At 34.9% G+C, this 27,319-nt stretch overlaps 1 protein-coding gene across 2 annotated transcripts in view; it reads right to left on the bottom strand.

The window, feature by feature from the left end:
- The window catches only part of SRBD1 (S1 RNA binding domain 1), a 227,205-nt gene that overhangs the window by 18,919 nt on the left and 180,967 nt on the right, over positions 1–27,319 (bottom strand). The window contains exons 17-20 of one of the 2 annotated variants that reach the window (XM_081265362.1): positions 10,127–10,233; positions 8,745–8,921; positions 6,600–6,776; positions 3,007–3,094 (exon numbers count right to left, since the gene is read on the bottom strand). In XM_081265362.1, the coding sequence (XP_081121488.1) occupies positions 3,043–3,094; positions 6,600–6,776; positions 8,745–8,921; positions 10,127–10,233 (513 nt within the window). In that variant the 3' untranslated portion in view covers positions 3,007–3,042. The remainder of the gene's footprint in view (positions 1–3,006; positions 3,095–6,599; positions 6,777–8,744; positions 8,922–10,126; positions 10,234–27,319) is intronic. The other variant, XM_081265361.1, reaches the window with a different exon arrangement.

Raw genomic sequence — 27,319 nt, 5'->3', positions numbered from 1 at the left:
GAGTGACAGTCTTGACATTAAATTTCCTGGTATTTTTCAAGAGTACAACTTTCAAGCTTAACTATCTGGAGTGCATGAAATTCTTAATGCAACAGATTCTTTGGGAGAGTGCCAGGTCTTACTGGGACACATACAAATCAGTATAATCTATAGCACAAAGTACGACTTCCTGGAACCTTACTTAAAAAAAAAATGGGGGAGTTGGGGCAGACTGGATACATGCCTTGGTTCTCAAGATCAACCCAAATGGCAGGATAGAAGGAAAGGAGGCATGGTGGAGGTGGGGTGTGGGAATCCCTACATAGGCCATTCTGGGCCTCATTCTAACTCATAACATAGCAGCAATTTTATTCATGGCTTACAGTAACCAACATAATGAAATCACTCACATGTGGACACACTATGACTGCTTGATGATGACAGAAAACAGGAAGAAATCCTCCTTCACAGACTGTCTCTGGTTTTCCAATGTATAAAATCTAGGATGGCTTGGGCACTGGACGCAATGCTTTGTGAAGGCGAGTGGGATTCACTTTGGAGAGGTTCTGAAATCCTTTCTATCCACAGGGAAATCTGAAAGTAATTCCTCAATATAGGAAAAGGCAATGCCATGAAAGAATGATCTAGATGTACTAGCAACAGCTTTGCTTGTACAACTGCATTGACCTCAGCCAGTGTAGATGATAGATAAAAATATTCAGATTGAAGTAAAGCTAAATATTTCATTTTTTTCTATTAAAGTGTCAATTCTTGAGTTCCTTTTCCTCAATGTTCTTCTATTTAGACATCTTCTATTCTCTATTTCTATCATTTATTCTTTCAAATACTGCCCTATCGGTCTTTGTTAGGTGTTGGGGATACAGTGGTAAACTAGATTCTTATGGTCCCTATTTAGAGCTTACAGTCTACCATTATAAACTAAACTTAAATTTAACTGTCACTAGCCTAAGCATATCTGGAACTAAATTTTCAGATGCATCATTTACTTTATGGGGGCAAGGACAAATGGAGAGGTTTACAGCTTTAAATATGATATTCTACTCTCATAATTTTTTGACCACCTAAGTTGATTATGAATAAGTAGGAGAAAAGGGAGTAATGAGGGTCACATTAAAGAAACTGTTCAATTAAATTTTTTACCTATTATTCTTTTCTTGATTTTAAGCAAGATGGGTCTTCTTTTAAGATCCCTCACCTCTAAGATCAGTTTAGTGTTCCCCAACTCCTGAATTCTTTATGGTACCAATATTTACTGTATGAATTTTGTTATGATTTTATTAATTATTTGGACCATGTAGATCACTGTAGTAGTGCCTAAATAACATAAAAATGAACACAGGCCATTTATGACCTCCAAGAGTCTACCAAAATAGGAAGAATAAAACTTAAACTCACAGAGATAGGCACAGTGGCACATGCTGTAATAGCAACTTGGAAGGCTGAAGCAGGAGGATTGCAAGTTTAAGACCAGCCTGGGCTTCCTGAGACCATGTCGCCAAGAAAAAAAAATTTAAAGGGCTGAGAATGCAGCTCAATGGTATAGCAGTTCTGGGTTCAATCCTTAATATAACAAAACAAAAACAAATAAAAAAACCCTTATACTACCAGGTACTATAATAGACATCAATAATAGACATCAATAATTAGTTATGAGCTTGGTGGAGGTTCTAGCTGCTATCCGTATACCCCTTGACAGAATCATGGTCCTCCTCTATCAGGGAAGGTTGTCCTCTTTGACCAAGTGCACAACTTTGGGAGGGACACCCACTTAGCCAGCCAGATCAGTTAAATCAACTCTGGCAATCAATGAGATGATAGAAATCGAAGTCAGACTGTCCTCACTTCTAGGGCCCTTCATGAAATACAAACATCACTCAAGAAAGAACTCAGAAAGACCTCACAAGGTTAAGGATGACTTCAGAATTGTTGGTATAAGAAGCTGAAGGGATGAATGAAATTATCTGAGATGAAGAAGACTGTAGTTGGAGTAAGATTCAGAGGAAAGACCTAAGGTCAAGTTTTAGACATGTTAGATTTGAGGTGCTAAGTAGGTAGCTATATATACAGTATGAAGTTTGGAAGAATGATTTGGTTTAAATATAGAAATTTAGAAGTCATATTCTTATGATACTTCTGCAACCATGAAACTGAAAGAGATTACCAAGGGAGTGATCACTATTTAGTTCTTTAACTTCTTCCTTTCCCTCTCTCCTTCCAATATAGTAAACTTCTACTTCATTTTCTACATCTTATTTTTGTCATTCATAACCAGCTACTGTCTTTCATAATCTTCACCCAATCTGTCAGCAAATATTACTGAATTTACTTTCAAAATGTACAGAGAACATATGCACTTCTCACCACTTCTGCTATCATCTGAATGTCAATCATCATCATCATTCACTTGGATTGCTGCAATTAGTATAACCGATCTCCCTCCTTCTCCCACTGCCTCCTATCTTCTATTGCTAACACAGCAAACAATAGGGTCCTTTTAACATGTACATCAGGCTCTTTAGCTCAAAACCCAGCTATGATTTCTGAGTTCACTCAGGATGAAAATCAACTCCCCGTAATAGCCTCCCAGTAAGTTGATGGTGTCAAATATGGCAGCAAGGTTAAGTTGTTTAAGGATGAAAGAGTTCACTGGTTTTGACAATTGAGAGGTCACTGATTGAGAGAGTAATTTCAAAAGCTGGGCAAGGATGAAAACCAATCTGTAAAGGACTGGGAGAAAGCAGGCAGTAAGAATTAGAGGCAAGTAGTTCTTCTGAGAAATTTGGCAATGAAAAGAAGGTGAGGTGGACTAGAAGTTCTAGGGAAAAGTAAGACAAAAAGTGGTTGCTATGCTTAGCTCTCAGGGAGTAAAGAATGGGGAGGTTGCAGCAGTAAGTCTGTAGCCCTCATTTAAGTCCAACTTAAATGAGGGCTACAGGTATAAGTGGAGACATTAAAATACTAGACATTCACATAATTTTATAAAGCTAAAAGACCTTATTCATTTACCTGCTACTTTCTGCCTCATTTTTAGAAGTGGAGTGATTATGACACACAATTACAACAATAGCCGGGGCCAAGAGTTCTCAGCAGCAGCCTGGGAGATGGAAACAGAATGAAGAAATGAAGGGTAGCTTAGGTAAGGATGGGACACAATGAATAAAGGAGACAATCAGACAAGCGGACTGTAAGGTAGTTTTGAATTTTTTCAGTGAGATAGGAAGTAAAGTCATCAGGTACAAGAATGTTCATAACATTTTTCTCATAAAAGCCAAACTGAAAATAGACAAGTTCCATGTGATATTGGGATATATATATATATATAAAATCTTTATCCTATTTCTCAGCAGAATGTTCCTAAAACCCTTGTAATGTCGGGATAAAAGTCTCTTTTGCATGCTAATGAAATGACTGGTGGCTAGAGGTCCCTAGATAGTTTCAAGATGGGGGTTGCTCACCAAAAAAGCCAACTATGTGATTAGAGGATTGGAACTTCAAGCCCCATGCTGATCACCAATAGACAACGATGTAATTGACCATGCCTCTTCAAAAAACCAAAAGTACTGGATTCAGATCACTTTCCAGGCAGCTGAGCATGTGCAGGTACTGGGAAGGCAGTGCCCCCGGAACAGCACAAATTTCCATGCCCCTTATCCCCTACCTTGTCCTATGCATCCATTACATCTGGCTGTTCATTTGTATCCTGGAAATATCCTCCATAATAAATGGATAAACATAAGTATTTTCCCTGAGTTCTATGAACTGGCAAATTAACTAAACCCAAGGAGGGTGTCATGGGAACCTCAATTAATATTTTCTTTCTTTTGTTTGTTTATTTATTTATTTTTGTGGGGGAGGTACTGGGGATGGAACTCAGGGCCTTATGCACATTAGGGAGTCCTAATTTGGAACAGGATGGTCAAAAGCCCAAGTCACAGTCTGTGCTTGTGATTTGCACTTGAAGTGGGGGCAGTTTTGTGGGACAGAACCCTAAACTTGTAGAATCTGACACTACCACTAGGTAGATGGTGTTATAATTGAATTAGAGGGTGTCCAGCTAGTATCTGCTAAAGAATCAGCTACAGAATTGGGTTTTGATGACACACATTTTGGTGACCAGGGATCTCAGAAATATTCTATATCATACTGAGAGTAAAGAATAAAAGAAATAGTTTGGTTTTCCTGTATCTCTTAAAATCTATAAATAGAAGAATAGATAAGCTACAGTACGCCCTCACAATGAAATACTATTCAGCAATGAAAAGGAACAAGCTGCCGGTATGTGTTACAAGGTAGATAAAATTCTAAACATAAACATCATGCTCTAAGAAGCTTTACACAAATGAGTCAGATATAAATTTAGAGATACGGAGAGAAAATTGAGTGTCTAAAGGAGAAATGTTCCTGTTAGAGTATGAATGGGTAGCTTGTGAACAACTTGTAAGCTAGACAAAAAAGCCTAAAGGATAGAAAGGGACCAAAATGTAAGAGAACCTAAACATCCCATAAATTACTTCATAACTTTTCAGCTCTAAGTTTTCTAGAATGTAGCAAAGCAGGAACAAAAACCAAATAGAAAAAGACAATTAACCACATGAAGCTTCAGGCTAACACTGATCAGAATACAACCCTCAAGTGTGTGATCAACCTATCTACCATGTGATCATCCAACAGAGCACACAACCACCAGATGTTGATATCAGCAGAAAGCAACAAACCAGACCAGACTTCAGTCTCGGGGAAGGCCAGGCCCTTTGCATCATATTCAACTGTTATGTACCCTAAAAAAACCCAACCTTATTCCCTGGTGCTGGGTATGTCTCAAGATTCCCTGCATTCTGTTCTGAGAATGCCTATCTTCACCTTTCATTTTCTAATAAAGTTGTTTCTTTCTTCGCTAAAACCTGACTCTTTTCTAAACACTGTCAAGAGATTAGAAGGTCCAAGTACAGGTCTCCTCTGTCTCTGGAGAGACCTCTTCATACCCGCTTCTGGTGACATGAAGATAACTGTGGTATTGCTTACATGAAGTTCTAAAAGTAAAAAACTAATTAGAACAAGTAGTTACCTCTGGGAGGCTGGAGCAGGATTGGCAGGGAAGAGAAAACGTTTGGGGATGCCAGTAATATTCTCTTTCTTTATAGGGGTTTGGGTTACACAGATGTAGGTATATGTCAAAATTCAGCTAAAGTACAGTTAAAATTTAATTGTCTATGAATTTTGCCTGAAAAAATACTATAAAGAATCATCAAAATATAGTTAATTGGGCTGGGGATGTGGCTCAAGCAGTAGCGCGCTCGCCTGGCATGCGTGCGGCCCGGGTTCAATCCTCAGCACCACATACAAAGATGTTGTGTCCACCAAAAACTAAAAAATAAATATTAAAATTCTCTCTCGATTGCTCTCTCTCTCTCTCTTAAAAAATATATATATAGTTAATTGTATTCATGATGAAGAATTTAGAGGAAAGTGTATTGATGTCTGCAATTTTTTATTTGTTCTTATTAGTTATACATGACAACAGAATGTATTTTGACATATTATACATATATGGAGTATAACTTCCCATTCTTCTGGTTGTATATGATGTAGAATTACACTGGTTGTGTAATCATATATGCACACAGGAAAATAACGTCAATGCATCCAAAAAATAAGAAACCAATTGAAGAACAGGTGGATATATATGGGGAAAAACTGGTAGAATAAAATGTAAACGATAAAATCTACATGTGGGTATAGAGGACTTCACTTTAGATTTTTTTTCAACATTTTTGTGTGTTTACATTTTTTCATAATAAAATGTTGGGGGGGGGGGAGAAAGCACTGTTTTGAGGTTAACAGAATATTATTTTTTCTTTTCCCCCTATTTTCTAAATTCACTATAATGTGCTCTATCTTATAAATTAAACAGTTTTAAAAGAAAACAAACCAATGGAATTTACTTAAATAATTTCAAGACAAGTTTCATATCCATTTTAAAGTCAATAAATTATTCACTATTTTTTAACTCACTATAATATAATTCAGCAAGTCACTGGTTTTGAACTGATTAAAAAATTTTAAAGCTAATTAAATGTGCTATTAAAAAATTATTTTTTTCTTTTAATGCCTTATATTAAACTTCTCTTGTATTCAAAAACCTCCTTGTATCACTCTGTGTTAAACTGTAAAGATACATTGTTTCTTAGATTCTGTAATAACTTACCAGGACAGTATTTCTTAGGAACTCTGAATTGGCTGTTTACTTTCAAAAGTGCTTTAACTTTAGAGAAGCATAAGATTATGCCAGGTGCTAGTCAATTGTGTCCTGTTAATTTCCAAAACAAACAGAAGAGAGTGCCATGCAAATTCCATTACACACACTTAACCATTAGAACCAGGGTTTATTAGCTTGACACTGATCCAGGAATAATGGTTTCATTCCTCAATGAAATAAAATAATGTGCCACATAACTGAGCAATTCGGAACTTCTAAAAAATGTTGTCATGTTATTAAACATAGTCATATTTTTCAATTTCCATTATGCCCAAACAAAGGTCATTTGCTGTAGAGAATTCACTATGGGCATGGAGAATTCTTACATGGGCTTCAAACTTACCTCATTGCTATATCATATGATTCTGGATGAATACAAGTCTGATCCAGAGGATTTGGCTTCAGTACAATATCCACTGTAGTTTTGCTCTTCTTTTTGCCTTGTTTCTCACTTGTGACCTCTCCTGCTGAAGATTTTACAGCAACCCCTTGAATTTGGCTTGAAGATTCAGTTTGCTGACTATGGCAGTCATTTAAAACCCAGAATAAAACAAATTTTAAAAAGAGGAAAGGTTGGGCAGAAAAGAAAAGACACTTTAATTAAAGGCATGTTTATTTATCTGCCATAGAAATATACACAAACAGCAACCATTCACTTCACAGAAACTATCACTTATGTGTTTAAACCATTGTTAATAGATCTTTCTGTTAGTTAAAGCCAAAAACATTCTTAACTGATTCAGTCTGTGCAATTGGCATTCTACGAGAGAACAGAAAAATGCAAATAATATGATAATGATTTCTCAGTTGAAGAAAATCCCAAGTTTTCAAAAGAACCTAGTGAGTACAGAATAAGATGAATGGAAAAAAGACTCACACCTGACATAAATAATTTTTTAAAAACCTAAAAATCTTTCAAGAGAGTAAAATGACAAATTGCAGGCACCTTTCACTTTTTATTTCTTTTAAAAAACTATTGGACTTTTTGAATAGAATGTTCAAAAAACATAAAACAAATAGAGAATTATTTTATCATCAATTTTATTTCTGCCTTCAGGATTTTGTGATCTACTTGGAACTTCCACCACTCCATTGTTCAGCAAGACTTATCCATGTTCTGGTACTTAAAACAGTTTCTCTTTTTACATTTAATCTATTTGGAATTTGAGTATAACAAGTAAAGTGGGACTACAGCATCCTTCACACATATCAAACTTTTGATAGTTGTCATAAATGCCATTTATGGATAATTTATCAACTTTTCCCCAGTTTTTGAATTGTTACTTTTATTGTAAACTAAGTTCCAACTACATTTTGGTGGATTTCAGACTCTATTCTGTTTTATTGATTCTATATCAAAACCACGTTTAAATCATTAGTATGTTTGTTATTAAGCTTTACAATATATCCTACTATCTTGTGGGGCTGCTTTCCCTTTAGTCTTTTCTAGAATAAAGATTATTTTTTCATATAACCTTTATTATAATTCTGTCAAGAGAAAAAATACATGTCAATAAGTTAAGTAATCCCACAGGAGCAGATACATAAAAGCTATTTTTTTTTCATAATTATAAAATGCTAAGAAGTTTATCTAATTTCTTTGCTTTTGTGCTACCAGGATTAGAAAGTAAGAATTTAGGAGGAGGGGCTGGGGTTGTGGCTCAGTGGTAGAGCATGTGCCCAATACATGTGAGGACCTGGGTGTGATCCTCATCACCACATAATTAATAAATAATTAAGTTAAAAAAAAAGAATTTAGGGGGAATGCCAGGGAGTGATACTGGCCAAATTATATTGTTATATTGTATACACGTATGAATATGTAACACAAATTCCATCATTATGTATAATTATAATGCACCAATAAAAATGTAGAAAAAAAGAAGAAAGAATTTAATTTAGTCTACATAACTGATAATTAATGCTAAGGGAGGAGTTATCAGCATGAAGTAGTCAGTGCTAAATCATATTTGACACCTCATCTCAGACCATTTCTTCCTATTACACTACACTCTAATCATGCTAGCCTTCATGTTGTTTCTCAAATATACCAAAGTTGGTCCTACCTTAAAATTTTGCACACTCACTATTTGCTTTCTCTCTGATCCTTGTGCAGCTGGCCCCTTTGTTTCATGTAAAACTCTACCGAAGTAACTTTTAAATAAATAACTCATCTAAAGCATTTGCCCTGCTCTCCAACACAATGTCACATCTTTCTGTTTTAATTTTTATAGCACTTATGTACTATCTGAAGCTATTTATTTTACTAGTTGATTATATTTTTCAAACTTCATGACTCCATGAGAACAGGGAATTTGCTGACTTCATAATTGCTGCATTCCCAGTGCCTAGCAAAAAACAGACACTCGACACATACTGAATGAAGGCATAAACAAGGGGCATCTAGAATTTATGTCAGTCATAGGCTGAGTAACCATCAAAAGAGAGAAGGAAGAAAATAGTATGAGAAATACACTTTTATAATCACCTGCAAAATGTTCGAATATAATCCTGGTTAATTCTGATGAAACCAGCACACTGTTGGAAGGATTTTGGACCCAGCCCTTTCACTTTCTTCAGCTGTTCTCGGTTGATAAAGGGTCCATTTTTCTCTCGCCATTCAATAATATTTTTGGCTCTGTTGGCATTGAGTCCTGCAATGTGCCTAAAAAATAAATAAATAGACAAAATGAATAAACTGGGAAAAAGTTTTCATCTAAAAAGATAATGATATAAAACATCTGGTCATAAAATCAATTGCAATTACATATTATATGACAAAAGTTAATACAAAAGGGTATTAAATCAAAAGGGCAAACAGGAAATAAGGACAACAGAATGCAAAATAATAACAAAACCAGATGTTGTCAAAGAGGCTGGTAAGTGGTCAACACTGATTCAAGGGAAAAAAAATTCTTTATAATAATTCTCAAATTCATCGTATTTCTGAATCAAGAGAAAACTCTATTTCTATTTAGCTTAAAATGACAGTTAGCAGTAGAAGTTTCAATAGCTATGATTATGTTGTACCATCCTTTTGTGGTGGTGGTAGGGATCTGTCTGTTTTCATTAAAGAGAACCACAGAAGGATACTTATCCATGAATGTTGACATTAGAATGAGAACAATTTCATTAGGTAGTCTGCTTGGTGTCAACTAAAACATTATTTCAGAGAATCTCAATTCTATTATGGAATTCCATATTTGGAATTATGTAATGTTTGTAGCCATGGCAGACAAGCAATACCTTAAAACATGAAGGCTATTTTCCACTGTACCAGTTTCAGTAAAAAAGGTCCAGATCAGGGAATTTCATACTGCAACAGCATACTGTGCAATAAATACAAGACTACAAACAGAAAAAGCAGCTCTTCTGCAACCACAGGTAAAAAAAAAAAAAAGGACAGTATGTAAGATAAATCAGTATGATGGAAATTTTGTTAGGTGACATATGGAATCAGGGTAAAAATATGGTGACCAGACGTTGGAATTTCAGAATTTTATCTTTTGGTTGATGCCAACTATGATCAATGCATGCAAGAGCATGAACTAGTGAAAAATACCTACTCTCATGTGGGAAACAGCTCTTTTCCATGTTAACTTTATTTAAATTCTATTAGAGACACTAATGCACTCAATGGTTGCCATATGCTTTTCACTTTAAATTTGCAATATTAAAAATGATAATGTGAATTGTTATAATTCTTCCCTTAAATGACATCTTTCTCTCTGATTATCTAAAGCAATGTATAATCCATAGATTTTCTATACTTGACAACTTTACACATGTCTCTTGTTCTGCTGGAGTTTGGACTAGATAGCCAATTATATTCAAGATTCTATGATCTTCAGTTACAGATTTCTGTCTCACCTTAGCAAAACTTCTGAACAGATGTTAATATCCACTCCCACAAAGCTGACACATTCTTCTACAACACTGTCCAGTGTGGCCTTGAGTAATGTCTGAGATACATCATGCTGAGAAGACAAAATCAAATATCAATCAAAAGCAAAGGAGACGCAGCTCTTAGACTATTCTGTTATTCTGCCTATACTCCTAGTAGATATCTAACACACGTCACAGAGAATTTCTTCATTCCTCTTAAATACACCTATCATATTTAACAGACCTGAACTTAATGAATCTGTATGTTCTGATACACTAAGATACTCATACACCTGATTTGAACATAAGAATACCAATATTTTTTCTTTGTCTGAAATTCTGCCTAGAGTAGTCATTCTCAAACCATAGCCTGCATCAAAATCACTTGTAGGGATTGTTAAAATACAAATTTTTTATACTCAGTGTTCCATTCTTCTGGATCATTCCTTTACTCAAAGACATAGGTGTCAAAGTTTTCTATGCAGTATAGTTATGCTCTCAAGACTCTTGGTAACGCAGCATTTCCAAACAGAGCCGTCCTCTATTATCTCTGAGATTTTCTTTTAAGCTTTATATGGTCATTCTTGGAAGCTATCTTAATCTTAACAGAAGATATCAACAGAAGAGATTTTAGAATACTTCAAAACTCCTATTTCTTCCTCAAATGGTTACTGTTCAATGGCTTGTTAACTAAAACAGTGAAGGGCCTGCAGTTCAGTCATGTCTCTAGGATTAACAACCAAGTTCATGAAGACACAATACCATAATTAACCACAGGGCCAACAGTAATCATAGGGCAGCATTTATTTTAATATGCTTCTTGATTTCAGAGTGTTAAAAGGTGAGAAAATATGCATCTTACAATTGAAGAAATACACTATCTAAAAGTAAGTATTGCTTGGCTAAACAAACCTGTTACTACAATTAATACACTTGATGTTATCGAAAATTCTAATTTTCTGATTGTTCTCCTGGTTATGAACTGTAGGTCAACGTATTTCTCCAAATGTCTTAAGTAAGTATGAAAAACAATATAGTATAGTTCCCATACATCACAATTACATTTACCATTTAATAACAGAAGTTTATGCTCCAGAAGACTGAGAATGCAGAAGTGCTTCTGTATTTAAGAGGTAACCTTGTAACTATCCAGGCCAGAGCTAAAATTTTTGGATATAATTTTAAAATGTAATAAGCAAACACCATGATGAAAAAGAATAGAATGAATCTCATTCTGAGATCTCATTACTACTGAGCCATACCTTTTAAGAAGCTAAACAGTGAACTGGAGATATAGCTCAGTGATAAGAGAGTTTGCCTAGCAAGCATGCATGAGCCCTGGGCTCTATCCCTAGTACAAAAAAAAAAAAAAAAAAAAAAAACCCAAAAAACAAAACAAAACAAAACAAAAGAACCTACATAGTCTTTTCCTTGTCTAAAAAGAGAGAGAAAAAGGCAGATTGACTATTTAAGTCAGTTTTTGCAGTTATTGTGACCAAAAGACCTGACAAGAACAATATAGAAGAGGAAAAGCTTATTTGGGCTAAAAATTTCAGAGGTCTCAGTTCAAAGATGGCCAACTCCATTGCTCTGGGCCAGAAATGAGGCAGAACATGGCAGAAGGGTGTGGCAGAGGGAAGCAACTCAGGAAACAGACAAAGCCAGCAATCTGAATACTTTAACTGACTTAGTACAAGTCACCCTTAAAATCATTTATACTTAGAAGAAACAAATAGTGAAGTAGGATTTACAGAGGTAAACTCAACTACTAGATAGAGAAGTGTTAATAGTATCAAATTTGAAGAAAATGTTGACTCAACTTAGTAATCTTTGACTTGACTCTAGCCATTCTAAATAGAAAAGAACAAATTCTAAGACTTTAAAATAAATTTAATTTTTAAAAAAAGTTTTACAAATATGCAAAACTTAATGATAGATCTCAGATGTTTGTTAGTAATAATATTCTTGTAGATGACATCTTAAAACCTTCAAAATTAAAAAAAAAATTGGAACACTCATAACTAGAATGGCTAACATAAAAAAAATGGAAAATATCAAGTGCTAGTAAGGATGCAGAACAACTGGAATGCTCAAAATATTATCATGGTAAGTAAAGAACATGTTAGATCAGATGTTATGTTTATGGAGGATTTATTGTGTATGGCTCAAATATAACTTCACATAAAAATTAAATCAGATATATTTATGCAATGTAAAAATGTATTATTATTCAATACATGTTAAACTAGACAAGCTTTAAAGGAATAAAACTTAACAAATTCTGAGGAACACAGAAATTGCCAAAACTGACAAGAAAAGAAAATCTGAAAAAACTTAACAACAAGTAAAAAGATTCAATCAGTAACCACAAATCTCCCAACAAAATAAAAAAGTTCAGATCTGGATAGCTTCATTGATAAATAATATTAATCATTTTTTTAAAAAAACTATTATCAATCTTTCTCAAATTCTTCCAAAAAGAAAAACAGTAATAAAAAGGAGAACTCTTCAAAAGTCATCTATGAGGCTGGCATTACCATGACACCAAAGTCACACAAAGATACCATAGGAAAACTTAAACCAATATCCTTTATGAATACAGGTGCAAAAATTCTCAACAATACTAGCAAACAAATCTAACAACATGTTAAGTGAATTATAAGCCATGATATACATAATAGTGTATTCAGAATATATGAAATTTAAAAACCCATGTTTACGTCCCCCACACCCATCAGAAAATAATCCTAGACATTTTACAACTTTTCATTTTGAAATCATTTCAAATTAAAAAAAAATATGTAAGAGCAATTCAAAGACCATCCCTATAGTCTTCCCTCAAATAAATATTTCAGTGTTTTTTCCAAATAACAAGAACATTGTCACACATATCCACAACACAACTGTTAAAATGAAGAAACGCATCAATGTAATATTATTATCTAATGTATAGCCCATACTGAAATTTCATCAACTGTCCCAATTATACTTTATAGTGTTTTTTTTTCTAATCCAGGATCACATATGGCATTTAGTTATCTTCTCTTTTTATATTCTTGCTAGGCAACTTCAAATATGGTTCCAAGATCCCCAAATCCTGGTATTCACAGACTTATATAATATATTCCCACTGAGTGTGGAATTAATGACTCTTGTCTGAATCAATTCTAAGATTATCTTATGAATCAAAGATGTGAAAAAATATTTTCAATCTCAATCCAATTCAAATTTAAAAGAGCAACCTCAATTGAGTACCACTGTGTACTCACAGCATTGTTCTTATGTGTTCTGGACTACAAAAAAATTAATGAACAGCCTACACCCACACATTAAATTAAATCTTTTCCAATTTTTGTATTTGGGTATTAAAAACATTAAAATATAAATAAAATAGCATTTACTCTTACTATCATGTAGTAGAAAGGTTATATTTTTTTTGGAAAAAACTTTATTCTGAATTATATTCACTTGTAAAGAGTAACATACATATACTCAAATATATGTGTGATGGGTACCCCAGTCATGATGTAAAATGTGTTTCCTAGCATATGCCATGATCAAAAGGAATAAAAAAAATTGTCTAAATAAATCATGGTGGTGCCATTCCATTTATTTAATGAAATGTGAGGGAAAATCTGCTGTTTACAAATGCCAGGCATTGTGTCACGTGAAGGAACGAGCTGGGGAGAAGCTGACTCACCAAAGACAGCAGAAGGCATACACTGAAAGGTTGGTGGGTTATTCTGGAGCTCCTGAATCAACTAGCTTAGGACTCATTCCTCCTCTGGGCTTCTCATAATAACATTTCCTTATTGTTTAACAAAGAATAATAATTTCCTTATTGTTCAAGCCATTGACTTAAGATCTCTTGAGTTTTTCTAACTAATTCATTCACTTTATCTAGGGGCTCAAAGTCTATTGGGAAGACAGAAGTAATGAAATCTACAATAACCATGCTAGAAAAACCTTTGAACTTTTATTGTCAGATATTACGGTAAGTCTTTATGATATCATCTAACTGACTCTTATACCATATATATAATTTTATATAGTACCTTCATAAATAAAAATTTATTCTAAGGAAATAGCAAGATTATGCAAAGATAGGCGTGTATATGTGTGTGTGTGCGTGTGTGTGTGTATGTACACACAATCTAAAAATGCACCTAGAGGGGATTCATACAAATAAATTATAGACTAGCCACATAGTAAACTAGGATGAGGCAAGTAAAAAACACAGTAGACTATCTATTTCACCAAAATACCTTAGAAGGAAAGAGGTCCAAGATGACACATTGAGTTAAAATTTAACTCCTCTAGAAGTTACTAATGTAAGAGAAATTTCCAGAAGCTCTGCTATCAACTATAATCATGGATTTTGTCTACATTCTTCCCCAACTTTTTGCTTAAGAAAGTACTGAGAGTTGACACTATTTTCTCAAAGTAAAAATCTTACATATTTGGGAGAAGGAAAATGGGACAACATTGCACACTGTGGGGGCTGGGGTTGTGGCTCAGTCGTAGAGCGCTTGCCTAGCATGTGTAAGGCACCGAGTTTGATTCTCAGCACCACATAAAAATAAATAAAGGTCTACCAACAACTAAAAAAATATATTTTTTTAAAAACTTGCACACTGTGCTCATAATAGTGTCCTTGATAAAGCAGAAGTATTCATTTTACCATTTAAAAAATATTTTCTAAGCAACTATTATGTACCAGACACTGTGCTAGTTGTGCTAGGTGCTGAAAGCATAGGAAAAATCAAAAGTATTCCATGTCTAGAATCTCCATTTAGACTTGCCGAAAGCTGAGATGTGACACATTGCCCTACTGGCAATCACAAGAGGCGAGAGGCCCCCAAGACTGACTGTGTTACTGATCACCAAGGACTTGATGCCAGGAAAAAAAAGGACTGTTCCATTTTTAAAAGAAGTTACCCAATTCTACATTTTGGGGCAAGTTATTTGAATTATATAAACAGTATCTTTTGAATTTAAGGAAATGCTGTTTGAGCAATTAAATTTTTATGTAAAATTTATGAGATTTTTAAAAAGGAACATAAGTGGTCATTTATGCCGGTCAGCTTTTTTGACGTAAGAACCCACATTTTTATTATTACTCTACCACAAACTTCTGAAGGATTGTTCCTCAAACTGCCATGTTTTATTTTGTTCTGAAGCACTAAAATTATCTCACAATTATTAAGAAAAAAAATCATTCCAGATGCAACATTGTCGTCTCCAACTGTTGCAAGAACAACATTCCACTTTATATATTCCATGTTAAACTTTAAGTTTATGCCTCAGTGGTTTTCTGGTGCAATATTCTTACTTGTTTTACTTAGCATTATCACTCAGGTCCCTTACTATTGCCAAAATACAAAACACTAGAAGCTAAAGAAGCAAAAAAAATTTAACAGGGAAAATCTACCCAATTTTAAATAAAAGCAAGTGTTTTTTTTTTTTTTTTCTCCTCACCTCGAATCTACTTTCCTTTGATTGACAGGTGACAATTTAAAAGAATCATCTAGGGGAGTGTGTTAATGACCTATGAAAGAGCTGACAGGAAACATTTGAGCAACCAGAAAAATGTGTGCTTAAAAGCAGCAGCTCCTCCAATTCTTCACATCCAGTATATAAGAAGGCTTTTATGTTCTCCCTATAAAGATGAGGACCATGTTCAGAAATACTTGAGCCATTTAAAAACTAGTGTTCTAGCTTTACTGATCACAGATAATTGCAAAAAGACAAAGATTTCTTCCTAAGCACATTCTTTTTTTTTTTTTTTTTTAAACATGCTTGGAACTAGCAGAACTTTTTTTTTTTTTAAATGAATAAATTGTATAAATTGTACAATGAACATCACATTGTGCTATGAAACTCTGGGACCAAGATAGCAAAAAGGGTATCAGTCTTTCAGCACTTGAGGGATTTTTCCAGATCCGAAAATTCAGATCAAAATATGGCCAGTGGTTATAAGAAAAAAAAAAAAACTCAACATAGGAAGATGTTCTCTTTACAAATTTTCCTCATCTGAAAAAGTATGTGGAAGGTATGCTGAAGACTCTTCAACTGCAAACTCAGCATTTACATACTACTTTGCATGAACTTAAACTATTTAATAGAAATCAATCATTCAAGTCAACTTCATGGAAAGGTCCCTGGGACAATGATTTGTCTTATATGTTCTACAAAGAAAAAATGGAAGTTAATTTTAAAAATCTAACCTTTAGGACTTGAATAGTCCCCTTCTAAGGCATGAACTTTTTCGGGTACCAAATGAGTATCCACAGATGTTCAGTGAGGTTCCCCCACTTTGCATGGCCCGAACTCCTATGTTTCCGAGGACACTCTGAAATCTACATTCAGCTCACAAATCTTTAGCAGCTTTTCTGTGCCTTAATATCTGGCAACTGATTTTTAGATAGGAGACAACAATGTAGTACACTATGACCTCAGAAAGGGGGAAACTACATAGGACAAACCACAAAATGTCCCAGTTTTCTATCTGAGGACACCTTCTAGATCTTGGTACAAGCAGAGCATGACAGTCTTAATGAGCTAGGGAAAGATAAAGTAGAGGTCAGGAGTGTTGAGACAACTGGAATTTTAAAAGCGTATCAAAGAGAACAAAGATTTGAAAAGCAGAACTCCAGAAATTTTTATAAGAGACACCTTAAGTATTTAGTATAAAGTTGCACATACCCAGGGCACAAGGACAAGACTATACAAGGCCAGAGGAGATATAGCTGCCTGGAATTTGTGGGCTACACAGAGAATTCTGAGATTGCAAAGAACTTGGACACATAAGATGTCCTCCCAGACATAACGAGGAGACTGCCTTGAATACCTTCAATACTTTATTGATACCCCAGAAAGGGTATAAGTAAGATATTCTAGTCCTAGATTAAGGGCTACCTGACTTTCCTCCTAAAAAACTTTAAAATAAACAATCCTTACCAAGCTGAGTTCACTGGTAAATTCTACCAAACATTTAAGGAAAAAAATATCAATTCTCCTTATTGTCTTGTAGAACAAATAGAAGTTAATTTTAAAAACAGAAGCAGCAGGAATACTTTCTAATTCATTCTATGAAGAAAGTATTACTCTAATCCAAAACCAGATAAGGACATTTTAAGAAAACCACAAACCAGTACCACTTACAAAGAGAGGTGCAAAAATTCTCAATTAAATACCAGCAAATTTAATTTAACAATGTATAAACATAATTACATATCATGATCAACTGTGATTTATTCCAAGTATGCAAATCTGGCTTGACATTAAAAAAATAATTAATGGATTCTATCAAATCAACATGCTAATTTTAAAAATAACATAATCCAAACTCTCAGCAATCTAAGCATAGAGGGGAACACTCTCTACTTGATTAAAAACATTTACAAAAACAAAACCAAAAAACCTACAGCTAATATTATATTCAATGTAAGAAACTAGAAGATTTATCACTAAGGTCAGGCACAAGGCAAGGGTGACCTTTCTTGTTGCTCTTTTTTAACATTATATTGTAAGTCCTAGCAATGAAATAAGAAAAGGAAATAAAGGTGAAGGATCAGGAAGGAAGAAACTATTCACTGATGACATGATAATATAGAAAATTCAAAAGAATCAACAAAAAATTCCTAGAATAAGTGATTATAGTGATGATGCAGGATACAAAATGAATATAGAAAAGTCAATCATTTTCCTGTATACCAGCAATGAATCAAGTGCCACTGGAAATTTAAAAACACATTTCCCTTTATTAATGTACCCCCAAAATAAAGCGGGCATACCTGTGCGCGCGCACACACACACACACACACACATACACACACACATGAATTATCTATATGGAGAAAACTATAAAAATAAATCAAAGCATTAAATGAGTGGAGAGAGAGTCCACAGTCCATGGACTATGAAGATGTCAAGATGTTAGTTCTAATCATCTTGAACTATAGATTCAAAATACTCCTAATCATATAACATTTATTTTGGGAATATCAAACCGATTCTAAAGTTTACATAGGTAAAGGATCCAGAACAGCTAACAAAATACTGAAGGAGAACAAGGACAGAGGACTGACACTATGCAATTTTAAGATATACTATGAAGCCAAAGTAATTAACACAACGTGGTATTCATGAAAAAGAGACATAGAGAGCACAGAAACAGACCCACATAAATATAGACAACTGATCTTTAACAAAGAAACAAAGGGGCTGGGGATGTGGCTCAGCGGTAGCGCGCTCGCCTGGCATGCGTGCGGCCCGGGTTCGATCCTCAGCACCACATACCAACAAAGATGTTGTGGCCGCCGAGAACTAAGAAAAAATAAATAAATATTGAATATTCTCTCTCTCTCTAAAAAAAAAAAAAAAACTTAAAAAAAACCCAAAGAAACAAAGGCAATACAATGGAGAAAAGATAGTCTTTCAACAAATGGTGCTAGAACAACTAGACCTCAACATGAAAAATATCAATCTAGACACAGACCTGAAACCCTTCACAAAACTAATTCAAAATGGACCACAGTCCTAAATGTAAAATGTGAAACAATAAAACTTCTAGAAAATAACACAGGAGAAAATCTAAATGACCTTGGTATGACAAAGAATTTTTAGATACAACACCAAAGGCATGAACAGAAATAACTGAGAAGCCGAACTTCATTAAAATCAAAACCCTCTGCTTTGCAAAGGACACTGTCAAGAAAATGAGAAGATAATCCACACACTGGGAGAAATTATTTACAAAAGATATATCTGATAAATAACTGTTATCCAAAATATATAAATAACTTTTAAAACTCACCAAGAACCAAACAAGCAACTTGATTAAAAAATGGGCAAAAGACCTGAACAGATACTTCCCCAAAGAAGATATACGGATGGCAAACATGCAGTGGAAAGATGGTCCACATCATATGTCATTAGAGAATTCTAAATTAAAACATTAATGAGTTACTACTGCCCATCTATTAGAATATCTGAAACACACAATAATTGTGTTTCTAAACACAATGAACTGAAATGAACAGAAAACACGTCCACTGAAAAATTTCATGGTTTTATCCATAATTTCCAAAACTTAGAAGCGACCAAAATGCACTTCAGTAGATGAATGAATAAACTGGTATATCAGAACAATGGAATATTAATCAGCAATAAAAAGAAATAAGCTATCATCAAGCCATGAAAAGACATGAACAAATCTTCAACGCATATTACTAAGTAAAAGAAATAAATCTGAAAAGACTACGCACTGTATAATCTCAATCCTATCACATTCGGGAAAAGGCAAAACTAAAGAGACAATGAAAAAAAGCAGTGGTTACTAGTGGCCAAAGGACAGGGCTGATGAAGTGGCATAGCAGAGCATTTTTTAGGGTAGTAAAACTATTCTGTATTATACTGTAATAATGAATGCATCTCATTATACATTTGTCCAACCCTACAGGATATAAAACATCAGGAGTGAACTCTACTTTCAACTATGGACTTTGATGACCATGATGTGTCAATATAGGTTCACTGTAATAAATACACCCATTCTGGTGAAGGATGTTGATAGTGTGGAGGCTGTGTTGATATGAAGTGAGAAAAGTATAAGAGGGCTCTCTGTACTTTCTGTTCAGTTTTGCTGTGACCCTAAAACTGCTCTAAAAATTCCTATCACATTCAGTCTAATCTGATGGTTAACTACTTGGTTCTCAGAGCGAACTTCAATTTTTTTTTTTTTTAAAGAAGACAATAAATTTGCATTCAACAATCCAGCACCTATAATGTCCACCATACAATAAAAGATAGCTAGATACATTAAGAAATAAGTCAATGGGATAGATCATTCACTCAATACGAAAGCAGAAGCAACCTAGAATGATGACCCAGATGTTGGAAATAGCATACAAGAATTTTAAAGTAGCTCTAGGCCTACTTACAGGAAAATATAGTTACAAATGAATGAATATGGAAAACAGCAAGAGAGAAACAGAAACTATAATAAGTAACCAAAGAACTGAAAAATAGTGTCTGAAATTTAAAAAAAAAATAATGGATGGGTTTCATAATTGACTGGAGAAGAAACAAATCAAGGAACATGAAGAGAGATCAGAAGAGATTACTCCATCAAAAGAACAGGATTACAAAACAAATAGGTAGTGATGGAGGGAGAAATAGAGCCTCAATGTCCCACAAGACAAGATAAAAATATGTAAATATGTGTAATGGAAATCCTAAGAGAGAATAGAGCAGATAGATATTTGAAGAAGTAACAATGAAAACTTTCATAAGGTTTCTGAAAAACACAATATACAGATCCAAGAAGCTCAGTGACCCCCAAGAAGGATAAAAAGAAGGGAAAACCCCATCTAGTCAAACTGCTAGAAAACAAAGATAAAATCATGAAAGCCATGAGAATGAAAGGATACACTATATATAGAAGGATAATGACTTATCAATGGCTAAATTCTTATTAGAAACAACAGGGACTAGGAAACAATGAAATGACATCTTTAAAGTGGCGAATAATAATAAAAAAAAAGATACACAAAATCCTGTCACCCTCAAGTTCTGTATATTTCAAAAATGAAGGAAAAATAAAGGCCTTTATAGATAAATGAGAACTCAATACCAGCAGATCTACACATAAAGTTAAAGGGAAATTTCAGACTACAGAAAATTGACACCAGATGGAAAATGCATGGATAAATATAAATTTCTATGTGCGTGTATACAATTTTTATTTTACTTAGAAGACATGAACATTTAAAGCAAAAATTATAACACGATTTTTCTGGATGTATACACTATATGTATATAAATAATATATGCACATATATACAAATATTATATATATTTCACACATGCACACATACCTACAGTAGCACAAAGGAGAGTGGTAAGGACTGTGAAAAGTTTAAGAATATATTATAATCCCTAGAACTAAGAAAAAAATGCCAAGCAGTACAGCTGAAAATCCAGTAAAATAAAAATTGAAAACTAAAAATTATTTGATTTTCTGCCCAATATAAGACAGAAAAAGACCAAAAGGCAGATTAGACAAACAGCAAATAACAGTTATAGACCTTAATTCAACCATATCAACTGATATTAAGTGTTAGTGAAATAAATTCTCTAATTAAAAGGAAAGATAAGATAGGTGTGATGTCACAAGCCTATAATCCCAGCAGCTCGGGAGGCTGAGTCAGTAGGATTGAGAGTTCGAAGCCAGACTCAGCAATGGCAAGGCACTAAGTAACTAAGTGAAACCCTTTATGTAAATAAAATACAAAATAGGGCTGGGGATTGGCTCAGTGGTTGAGTGCCCCTGAATTTAATTCCTGGTACCAAAACCAAAACAAACAAACAAAAAAGGCAAATGTAATCAATAAAGATTGTATTGCTTAAAATTTTTGCATTCTTTGTGAAAACTATAAACAAATAAAAAAATCAACATAAGTTTCTAAAGTGTTATGTCAGATAATCAGGTTCAAAGGGAACAGTGATGCCCTTAACTCCATCTCCCTTTCAGGTTTCTAAGCTACAGAGTAGGTAGCTGGTGTATAAAATAAAGAACACTTCTGATTTTGTCCACTGGAACCTGATAGGTGGTGTCCTCCTGACTCCAAAGCATAATGTCTTTCGTACAAAGTCAATTTCAAAGCCAGAATCATCCTCAGCATATCTTCATGAGAGTCAATTAAAGAGGAGGAGGAGGAGAGGAGGAGGAACAGTTAGGTAGCGCAAGCTTGCTAGTCAGCTGTTTGTTTGGTTCTCATTCACTAACTACCAACAAAGACACTGATCCTGCCTATGAGGATAAAAATTTAAACAAAATGTATAACCACTTTACGAATCATGGGAATAAAAAGTCTCTTTGTATGTTACTCTAACAGTCCGGTGTTTATTACATCTTAATCTACTTAGACTTTCCTCAGATTTCCCAATAGGTGCTCTTATATCCCCCTAGTGGTTACAGGTCGATATGGCGGTGGAAAGACAGGGGCCATACTGGCTAAGTAAAGATCATAAATCCTAAATGTCTGCTTTGCCCACGTACTTTTCCAAGCCAATGCCTTGCACTGTCTAATTTGCTATAAACAAGGAAAACATTAACACATCTGAACTGGACCATACTATCTGCCCCATGTGTGGTCCCTATGCTAAAACATAATCCCAGCTCATGACATAGACATGAACAAATGCACACCAATTAGCAACACATTTTGACCTGACATAATACAAAGGAGTCGACATTTCCACTGTAAATCTCTATTTTTAGAGATTTACAGCTTAGTCATAAAAGTGGACTTCAGAAAAATTTAGGGTGCAAAGATTTAGCCACAAGAGAGAATTTTTCCTTCTAATAAACTAAAAGTAAAACAGTGTGCAGAAAATCTGATCTGAAACTATGAGTGGTGGAAAGGGTGGGAGGGGTGGGGGAAGGAACACCTTCCTATGAACAGAAAACTTAACAGCTAAGTGTTCCTTAACAGCTAAGTGTTCAAACTGTTTGTCTATTTTTTTTTTTTGAAGGGGCAGAGGTTAGAGATAAAAGGAGGTATTAATGTAAATTTTAAAAGATTTTTTTCCCAAAATATAGAAATAAGCCTCCCTGTTGATATTTTCAGTTTTAAGTTCTAAAAATATAATTTTGTTCCCAAATATACTGATACATACATGTGTGTGGCCAGACATGCAGTTGGATATGAATTATCTTCCAGTCCATTATTATTATATATAGTTCACTTTTCCCAATTAAACCTGAAGCTGACACTGCCAGCACTGGATCAATGTCAATGGGTTTCCACAGCATCACTACATGGAAAGGCAAAGTTCCCTTTATTGGTGTGCCCCCTTCTCCATAATATCATGGCAACAGAAAGACCAAATGCTCCATGTGGTCTGCAATGATACTCTGTTCTCAGCATCCTGCTCTGGTAGGAGTGAAGACTGGACTCCACAACTCCGCCCCTTATATCTCACTTCCTGTTTTGTTTTGTTTGCATTTGTATATTATCATTAGGTATACATAGAAATATGTAAGAAATACATTTTGTTCACTGCTGTATCTTAGCACACAGTAGTTGCTTATTTCTACTGCCATTTTAATTTGCATTGCTCTGGTTCAGTTGAGGATCTCTTTGTGTGTTTACTAGCCACTTAGACTTTGTTTTGTATTCCCACTTCCTAATGCTATCCTTCTTAGTACATGGTAGGTACTCAATAAATGTAATGAACAACCACAGGCAAAAATCTAGCAGTTTGGCTTTGTATTTTTCTGCTGAACTTGGGAAAGGAGTTTAAAAAAGAGTTGTCATAAATAATGAGATACTGGTGACATGGAATTGCTTAAGGTTATTACAGTAGCACACCTACATTCATATTATAGAAACATGTTTTTGGCTGGCATAATCAACAGCAAACTCATAAGGTGAAATTTTAAAATCTAAAATCTTACCATAACATGTTAATACCAACCACGGTCACAGGCCCTCCCATTTCACGCAAATTATGTCTAGATTTCTATTTCAGTAAAGAGTTCCTGTTAACTCACAACCTAGTCAGAATAATTCCTCATACTTTAAATTAGAAATGCTTAGGTCTTTGTCCTGAGAACTCAGTAAAACTCAAACTTCTCTCATTTTGAACTTGGCTAAAGTGCAGAAGCTTGTCACACAATAAAGTGACAAAAGAAGCTGGGAGATTTGGAACCAAAATGCAAAGAAACACTAGAAAGGAAGTTCTCACTTGTTAGCACTCAGGTAAAGCCTTGTAAAACTCACTCACGGGATGCCATTTATCATAGATAGACTATCTCATAATGGACATGATTAAAAACTGATTAGTGGAGCTGGGGCTGTAGCTCAGTGGTTGAGCTCTTGCCTCGCATGTGTGAGGCACTGGGTTCGATCCTCAGCACCACATAAAAATAAATAAATAAAAACCAAAGATATTAAAAAAAAACTGATTTAGGTACTTGAAAAGTCAAATAGCATACCTTGATACAGGTATATGCCTTGAGATACAACTAATAGATTGGGTAAAAATATTTTTTATATGAAAATATTGCATTGAAACATAATCTTCTAAGTCTCAGTGTAATACAATGGACTTGTTTTCCCAAAATCTCTCTGAGAAATTGTAAGATTAGGCAAAAACACACCCATATGACTCACAATAACAGGGCATGGATAAGGGCTAGGTGATAAGAGTTAAATTGAAAAAATGAAGATTTCTAGAATGCAGAAGAGTGATACAGACATTACAAATTCCTCTCTACAAAAGAACCCTGGGACAGAGAAACCGAATACTATCCTTGAAGAATAAGCTTCACAATTAAGATCAGGACTCAAATAACTCTTCCTTTTATTAAGTCTTCGAATCATCAAGGGGAATATTCTGTCAGAGTAATCTCAGTTTAGAACCAACAGCTAGTTTTATATAAGTTTGGGTTTTAAAGTAAATTAGCAACTTATTTCCATTTCAGTGTGAAGTTTTTTTCCCCCCCGACATTAGGGAGAAATGTGAGGAAAAGGCAGTCTAGGTTCTTTCTTTTTTTTTATTTTTATTTTTATTTTTTTATTTTTTTTTTATTTATTTTTTTTATTTTTTTTATTGATTATTTATCGCATTACATAGTTCATGATATATCATCTTTCATACATTAGACTCAAATTGTGCTTTGAACTCCCATTTTCACCCCAAATGCAGATTGCAGAATCACATCTGTTACATATTCGCATTTTTACATAATGCCATATTAGTGACTGTTGTATTCTGCTACCTTTCCTATCCCCTACTATCCCCCCTCCCCTCCCCTCCCCTCCCATCTTCCCTCTCTACCTCCCCTGCTGTTGTTCAATTCTCTCCCTTTTTTTTTTCCCTCCCCCTTGCCCCTCATAACCTCTTATAATTTTATGTATCCTTGAAGGTCTCCTACCATTTCCATATGCTTTCCCTTCTCTCTCCGTTTCTCTCCCCCCATTCGTCTTTGTTTACCGTAGTCTTTTCCTCATGCTCTTTCTTCCTGTTCTGTTCTTAGTTTTTCTCTTTATATCAAAGCAGACATTTGGCATTTGTTTTTTAGGGCTTGGCTAGCTTCGCTTAGCATAATCTGCTCTAATGCCATCCATTTCCCCGCAAATTCTATGATTTTGTCATTTCTTAGTGCTGCATAATACTCCATTGTGTATAGATGCCACATTTTTTTTATCCATTCATCAATTGAAGGGCATCTAGGTTGGTTCCACAGTCTAGCTATTGTGAATTGTGCCGCTATAATCATTGATGCAGCCGTATCCCTATAGTGCGCTCTTTTAAGGTCCTCAGGGAATAGTCCGAGAAGTGCGATAGCTGGGTCAAATGGTGGTTCCATTCCCAGCTTTCCCAGGAATCTCCATACTGCTTTCCAAATTGGCCTCACCATTTTGCAGTCCCACCAGCAGTGTACAAGTGTACCCTTTTCCCCACATCCCCGCCAACACTTGTTGTTGTTTGACTTCATAATGGCTGCCAATCTTACTGGAGTGAGATGGTATCTTAGGGTGGTTTTGATTTGCATTTCTCTGATTGCTAGAGATGGTGAGCATTTTTTCATGTACTTGTTGATTGATTGTATGTCCTCCTCTGAGAAGTGTCTGTTGAGGTCCTTGGCCCATTTGTTAATTGGGTTATTTGTTATCTTATTGTTTAATTTTTTGAGTTCTTTGTACATTCTGGATATTAGGGCTCTATCGGAGGTGTGGGGGGTAAAGATTTGTTCCCAGGATGTAGGCTCTCTATAGGTTCTTTCTTTAGGTGCCTCCCTTTCATAACATTCTAATGAAATGTCTTTCCTATTTCTTGAATCATTACAGTTTCTGGTTCAAAGAAATTGTAATAAAACTGCTGTTTTGAATGGAAAATTTCAGAGGCAACTACAGTCCTTCATTCCAACAGGAAGAAGTGGTAAGTTTTACCCTCTCTAAAGTCACAGTGAAGGCTGGGGATGTAGCTCAGCAGTAGAGCACTTACTGAGCATGGGCAAGGCCTGGCTTCTATTCCTAGTACCACAAACACAAAAACAAAAAAGTACTAAACCAAAACAAATAAACAAAAAACAGAAAAGAGTCACAGTGACCCAGGTTATCCCTAAGGAAACTAACACTTTATCATTAATCACTGTGGCAGACAGACCCTAAGGTGACCCTCAGTGATAACCAACTCCTAGCACATAATTCTTGTATAATCCCCTTACCTTGACTATGCATAAGATCTGTGATTTTCTTCTTCTAAGCAGGATATGGCAAGGGTGGTAGGATATCATTCCTGTGGTTAGGTTACATTATATGGTAAAGGTGATTCTCCTTATGCATTGATGAAGTAGGCAGTCATGCTGATAAAGTCTGTGTGGCAAGGAGTTGTGGGTGGCCTCTAGAAAGAAGTGAGTGTGGCCTCATGCTTTAATAAAAAGAATTTTTAATGATGTTGTAGCTTTACTAATTGGGTGACTGGTGATGCCATTAATAGAAGTAGAGAAGAATGGAGACAAAGTGATTAGTGATTTTAATTTTAAATTTGGTGGTGGGGGAGGGAGTTAACAGAGTAAGGCTGAGAGTTCTCTTCTAGGCATTGTTAAGTCTGAGAAGCCTGTTAGACTTCCAATTGGCAGGCAGATACATGGAGTTTGGGGTTTAGGGGAGAGATCTATAGTGAAGCATTTAAAGGATGAAGTTCTAGTGTACAAATGGGAGGAGCATAATAACTACTAAAACTTGGGAGAGATTCAGGGTGTAGTGAGTAGAGGATCCAGCTTCATCAAGGGGCAGAAAGGGAAATATGCACACTACAAGCAGGAAAGCAAACAAAAAATCGAACACAACTCTTTTGCAGCTTTATGGAAATGATTTTGAAATTTATGTGCAAAATGTAGGAACTGACACAACCTGCTGTTTTATGGAGGAGGACTGTCTCTAGACTCCTTCTTATGTTCATCAGGTAATTTTCATCAGACAAGGTATTCTATCTTTAATTATAGGAACTCTGTAAGTAAATGTCTATGACAGGGCTGAATGTCCAGCTAAGAATTCATAATTTTGCTTAGTTGTTTTTCACATGAGGGGACAAAATACAAAATGTTATAGGGCACCTATATTAAGCTACCGAACTTACTCTAAGTTCTTGTACAAAAAA

Source organism: Spermophilus citellus (genome assembly GCF_964194105.1).
Source record: "Spermophilus citellus genome assembly, chromosome: 13".
NCBI lineage: Eukaryota > Metazoa > Chordata > Mammalia > Rodentia > Sciuridae > Spermophilus > Spermophilus citellus.
This window is presented reverse-complemented; position numbering and strand designations above follow the sequence as displayed.